Genomic DNA, 6,000 nt, shown 5'->3' on the forward strand with positions numbered 1-6,000 from the left:
AAAGGCCAAATTGTACTGGAGGCTCAAAACAACAGGAGCAGCTAACCACAAGCCCAGCAAACTGTCTTTACCACTGTGTAAAATTTGGCTGGAAGTCACAGCTCGCATAAATACGTTACCTGGGGGCAGGGGGACAACAGGCTACAGAAAGCAAAGAGGAGATACTGGTGATGTTGTTTAAGAAGAAAGTGGCCTTTTTCACACAGGAGACTCTATCCCTTGTGCAATTTTGCCTCCTCTCACATATTTTAAAGAATGACTTTGGCAACAAAGCTTTCAGGAGCCAGGGGCTTCCTAGACCAGGGAAGGTTTGTCCGTATCAGCAGATTGCTCTGATTTGGGGTTCTCCCTTTCCCTGCAAATTCTTGCTAAGCCAATAAAACTGTGCCCTTTTTATGCTCGAGATTTCCACACATGCACTTTTAAGTAATTCAAGGGGTTCCTGATGGCTTCTGCACCCAACTCCGCCAGGGAAACGGCAGGTCCGCCATCAGTACCGGCACTCCAGCTGTGGATCCATCTCTGTGGTCACGCACCCAACCTACCCATTCTGTAACCTGAATTCTTAGGTATTTCACCTCAGTAGAGTCAAGAGAGGCAAAGCAGAAGTGAGTTGCTTTGACTAGCAACTTGGCAAAGCAAAAAAATACCTTTTCACTACTGAAGGTGGCCCCCAAATACTGTCAAATTTGCGTCAGAGAAGCTCATAACTAACCCATCGCAACTCCTGGACTTCAGAAACCAAAGAAATGTCAACAGGACTATCAGATAACTTGCAAACATTGATTCTGCAGCTAGAAAGACTTGCGACATCCTTGGAAAAGGCCTGAGAAATGCTCCACCTAAACTCCGCGCTGTTAAGGAGTAAAGCTCAATGCTTCATCAGCAGCTTCATTTTAGCTGTGCCCCTTTTATTAGTTGCAGAGCCTGTTGCTGTCAATACAGAGGTCTTTGCCAGAAAAAACACCCTGGCTCACAAAAAACAGCGGCTTTCTAGTCTGAATTAACAAGAGAATACAAGCCACTGCTTTCTCTATCAGCTGTTAGGAGCTGCTAACGATAAACAAAGCACTTTTATTTAAAGCCTGACTACCACAAGTTAAAAATATCCATGTTTAGTTTAAACTCGAGTTAAGTTTTGCAATTTAAAATTAGATTCTCTAACAGAGCAGTTCAAAAAACACAGACCAAAACTCCTCAGGACAAGAGCTGACCTGTTTAAAACTCTAAGTTTAAAAACCCACTTTTTTTTTTTGTTTGTTTGTTTTTACTCCAGTGGTTGCCAAGTTTATCAAGAGAATATATGCTGTCTACCACTGGTCAGAGCGTTTAATTTCTGCCTTTTATTTTCCTCAATATATTTCATGGAACGTGGAGGGGAAGAGGTTTTACTTCATTTGGAAAAAATACATTTATAACTAAAAACTAATTTATAGTTATTTGTCTGTTAAAAAGATGTGAAACTGAAAACAGTTTGTTGAATAAATACTTTTTCAGCCTTAAAAGTGAAATGGACTAAAATCAGATCACTTATTTCCACTGCTCTTTTCCCGAGGATGTTTTTATCTGTTTGAGGAGCATGCAGCACTATCTGCGAAGCCGATCTCACCACTGACACCTGGTATCTCCCACCATAGCTATTGATATCATTCAGTGCTGAGCACAGGTCATGAATATCACCAGACAAAGCACTTTTTTTTTTCCCCCCCCCAGAGCTGGATGCAGAGCTCAGTGAAAATAATGGCATCACCTCCTGCATGGCATGGGGAGCCAAACACGCAGGATAAACCTCCCTCCATAGAGGCTGCTGACAGCCTGTGTTAGAAAGCTGACTTTGAGAACCACAGGTAAGATTCATAAGGTGAAACACAAGAACACAGGTCTTCGGTCAAACATAAAATTCAGTATTTTTGAATTATAATCTCTGTGGAATCTACTATAAAGTGCAATCTTGAATAAAACTTTTCCATATCTCGTTTCCTTACTACGAGCTTGTCATGAGGGGAATGATAAGAAAAGATGCTGGGCACCAAAGAGGTCAAACTCTTGCGGAGAAACTGAAAAACAGCAGCAGCAACAGGAGTCACCGGCAGCCTTTAATTTATTCCTCTGCATTTCAAAGGCCACGTGCTCGCCTTAGTCAGAAGATGCACCTTCCAACTACAGCCAGGCCTCCAATTATTCTGCATAATCCTAATTGAGAGCCCAAGTAAAGCGTTGCCTGCACAAGGAACCTGCAAGTAAAACAAATTATGCAAGAAGGCACGCCAAGCATGCTTAAGTATAATAAAGCCTTTTAAAATGATTAGCAGGTTTACTCTTTAACCTGGCACGGTAGCCGGCGCTCGGTGCCCAAGAGGACAAACACAATAAGGATAAAGCATTGCACAAATATTCCACATGCCAAAGTAAGAGGCTTATTTCTCTGGGACAACGCGCTCCTTTCTAAACCAGCGCCCAGGGAGAGAAAGGCCTTTCTGGACGTTATTTATAGGTTATTCACACGTGCCCTTGTGCAGCCCCTGGCGCAGCGGGGCCATCGGAGGGCCGCTCCGTCACCGCTGTCCCTGAGGAGCATCCAGCTCCAGGATGCAGCACGGCCAAGTGCTGACCACGGGCGCGGGGCCTCGTTGGCATCACACTCCGGACACGCGGGAGACACGGATGGATGGTGGGAGCGAAGGAAACGCTCCTGCTAACCCTGGGGAACTTGCCCTGCAGGAGCGCTGGAGATTTCCCATGCCCTGCAAGTCACTAAAACCTGTTGGACACCTCATGTGGCAAGGGACGGTCACGCTAGACACGCAGCCGTACCAGACGGCAGCAGCAAAACATCTCATAAAACGTTAAATCTCTCGCTTAACTCACGGCATTTCCCCTAGACGGGCTCCCCGCAGAGCGGGCTGCGAAACGGGACCCGAGCGCTGCTGGCAGAGGGCAGCCAGGCGGGACAAAACGGGCTTTGCCTCCTCCACGAAACACGGCACCAAACTCTGCAGACACCCATCCTCCCCCCGCATGCATACATACACACACACATATGTTATATATACAAATGCATAGACACACACACACACACATACACATGTGCCCGGCTCCGCTTGCAAAGCGCGAGCCCGCGCCTGATGCCTTCGCTGCTCTGCTCCAGCTCCCGCTCCTGCTCGCGGCGGCCGGACTAAAGTTTTTGCTCAACTTGGGCAAGGCGGCGCTTCCCCGCGGCCGCGCTCGGGCCGAGGCGGCAGCAGCCGCGGCCGGAGGGAGCGAGCGAGCGCCGCGAGGGGCGGCCCGCGGGGGCGCCGCCGCCAGCGCGGCCCGGGGCTCCGCGCCCGCTTCCCGGCGGGGCGCAGCGAGGAGCGCAGCGAGGCGAGCGCGCGCGCAGGCAGCGCGGGCGGCGACACCCCCGCCCGGCGGCGCCGCAGAGGGACTCGGAGCCGCCCGCGGGGCTCCGCTCACCCTTGGTCCAGTCCAGCACTTGCTTCGGGCTCCACTTGGTCACCGGCTCCATGGCGAGCCCCGGCCGGGAGCAGCCGCGCCCGCCCGCGCTGCTCCGCGCACGGACACCGAGGCGCCCGCTCAGGCTCCGGCTCCAACACCCGCTCCCATCCCGTGCCCCGCGCCCGCCCCGCCCCCAGGTGCTGCCGCCCCGCGGGACGGGGCCGTTACCGCCCGCCCGCCGCCCCGCGGCTTCCGCGCGTGGCTGCCCCGGCCCGGCCCGGCCCGGCCTGACCTGGCCCGGCCGGACTGGCGCTCCCCGCGGGGCGGGAAATGGCCCCCGCGGCGGCCGCCGAGCGCCGACGTGGCCCCCGGGGAGAAAATGGCCCCGGCGGGCGCGGGGCGGCCGCGTCAGGGGAGAGGGGAAATGGAGGAGAGAACTGCCCGCGGGACACGGCAGCTGTGTGAAGGCACCTTTGTTTAATAAGAGCACGCTAAAAAATATAGTAACAACAACAGAAATAATAATAATAAAAAAAAAACTTTCCTGAAACTCCCGGTCTGAAGAAAAGGGGTTTTTTTATTTATTTATTTGCATATTTGTTTATTTTTCCCTTGGTCAATAGGTATGCTTGAGCCGGTGGTTGAATACCACTGTGGTTGATGCTTCGGTCTTGCCTTGTGCAAATTTCCAAAAAAATACAAATATTGAAACTTGCGTTTGTGTTTTAAATAGTTCGGATATAACCACTGCAAGGCATTTTGCCAGTTAATGCCTTTCAACGCTTGGAGGAGGCAAAGCTGAAACATCTTCATACAAGAGTGGTGCACAATGTGTTTGAAGAACAGAAACGGAGTCAGAAATCGCTCAGATGTCCCACACAGGCCTTCAAAATTCGAGATGAAAATAAATTCAGCTGCTGTGTGAATGAGTATCATAAAGCAAAAAGTTGATACGCCATAGGGACAAACTGATAATTTCCAGAGTTACATGAATTCACTAGTTGAAAAAATATTATTTGATATTTGTTCCTTTCGCTCTTATAGTTGCTTTTATAGCATTTATACAGCACTGTAAGGCCTGCTATATCCATATTGTCTATATAGATGGAGAAATGAACTTTCAGTGTATGTGGTGCGTCTTCAGGAAATAGAATATGTTGTAAACTCTGATAACTTTCCCAGGCTTCGCCTTTTTGCTGATTGCTGACACTAATCTTTAAAGCAGCAAAGTCGCCAAAACATGCAATAACTGTTACCTAACACTTTAATTGCTTTCAATGTCTAAAAGGTGCACCAGTTTTGATCTCATTCTGTGTAAATCAGCACAAAATGGAAGGTCTGAAATAGTCCCATCAAGGAACAAGAGACTCATCAAGGAGGGCCACAGCCAAGGCAGCTGCAAGGTTTGAGGCTGCCCTGAGGAGAAGGAGCCTTGTCTACCCGAGTTGCTTTCCTCACTACAGGTTTCAGGGCTTGCTGCAGCCTGCCATGCGGAGCAGTGGCATTTCGGGAGCCCCACGAATCTTCCCGCCGTGGGTGCGGTGGCCTCCACAGGGTGGGACCTCCATAGGGTGGAGCGGAGGCTGGATGGCGGAGCCCGTTGGAGTGGCTGCTGTCCATGAGTCAGAGCACTATGGCAATTTTAGCAACGACTGAAGACTTCCTCCAAGCGCTCTTTGCCCACTATTGGCATTTGCGTGGGTTTTTTTTTTTTTTTTTTTTTTTTAATTTCTGAATCCTGCATTTAAAAGAACCTTTGGGTGGGGAGGCCAATTCACCGCCAATAGGCTATTTCTGTTTTACTGTTCTCCCTGTGGAACAACATGCAGCCTAACAATGTGCCTTCCTCACCTTCCTCAAAGGGAACGTTTCACTTCTGGTCACCTCTTGAAGTCAGTATAATCCCTACTTCAGTTTACTGTCCTAGAATGACTTTTCTACCACTAGATAAGCAGCAGGGAGACATGGGGAAAACAGGTATTTTTATTACACTCATCACTTAGAAAATCTGGCTCTGTACCAAATTCCAACATGAGCCCTATTTGTGCTGCGTATGAAGGTCTCACTGCTCCTCTTCCTCAGTCCGAAAGAGCAGAGGGAACTCAGCTGCGATCGTAGGAGTGAAATTTGAGTCTGGCGATATCTGAGAGGAGGCAAGCAGCTGGGGTTGCAGATCACTGTATTTCCAATCATTTCCATTTCCTGTCCATGAAAGACACCTCAAAAGTTTAATTTTGGATAATAAAAAATGGGGAAAAGAAAATACATGTGTGTGTATGTGTGACAATACAGTCAAGCACATTACCACAGTAACTGTGTATGTTTGCTTGAAAACTCATAATGTGTTCATTCTTTTTGCTTGAGAGCAGTTGAAAACATATTTTTAGCTCTTGTTTGTAGAGTGAATTCATTTAATTTGATTTATTTATTTGTCATTTAGCTTCTGAATATTATACTTGCCAGTTAACTTTTTGCATGTTTAGAAGATTAAAGTGCAATTCATTACAACTCTAATATTGGTACAACAAAAGTTTCCCAATTCCTCATTGAAACATGTGCTTTTGA

General features: G+C 48.4%; 1 protein-coding gene across 2 annotated transcripts in view; it reads right to left on the bottom strand.

Moving 5' to 3' along the window:
- CNKSR3 (CNKSR family member 3) overlaps positions 1-3,541 on the bottom strand; it is a 56,089-nt gene extending 52,548 nt beyond the window's left edge. For both annotated transcript variants that reach the window (XM_026044374.1, XM_026044373.1), the window contains exon 1: positions 3,454-3,541. In XM_026044374.1, the coding sequence (XP_025900159.1) occupies positions 3,454-3,505 (52 nt within the window). In that variant the 5' untranslated portion in view covers positions 3,506-3,541. The remainder of the gene's footprint in view (positions 1-3,453) is intronic.
- Between the last annotated feature and the right edge of the window lie 2,459 nt (positions 3,542-6,000).

This window comes from Nothoprocta perdicaria, unplaced genomic scaffold (assembly GCF_003342845.1).
Source record: "Nothoprocta perdicaria isolate Ctin4 unplaced genomic scaffold, notPer1 scaffold_36, whole genome shotgun sequence".
Lineage (NCBI taxonomy): Eukaryota > Metazoa > Chordata > Aves > Tinamiformes > Tinamidae > Nothoprocta > Nothoprocta perdicaria.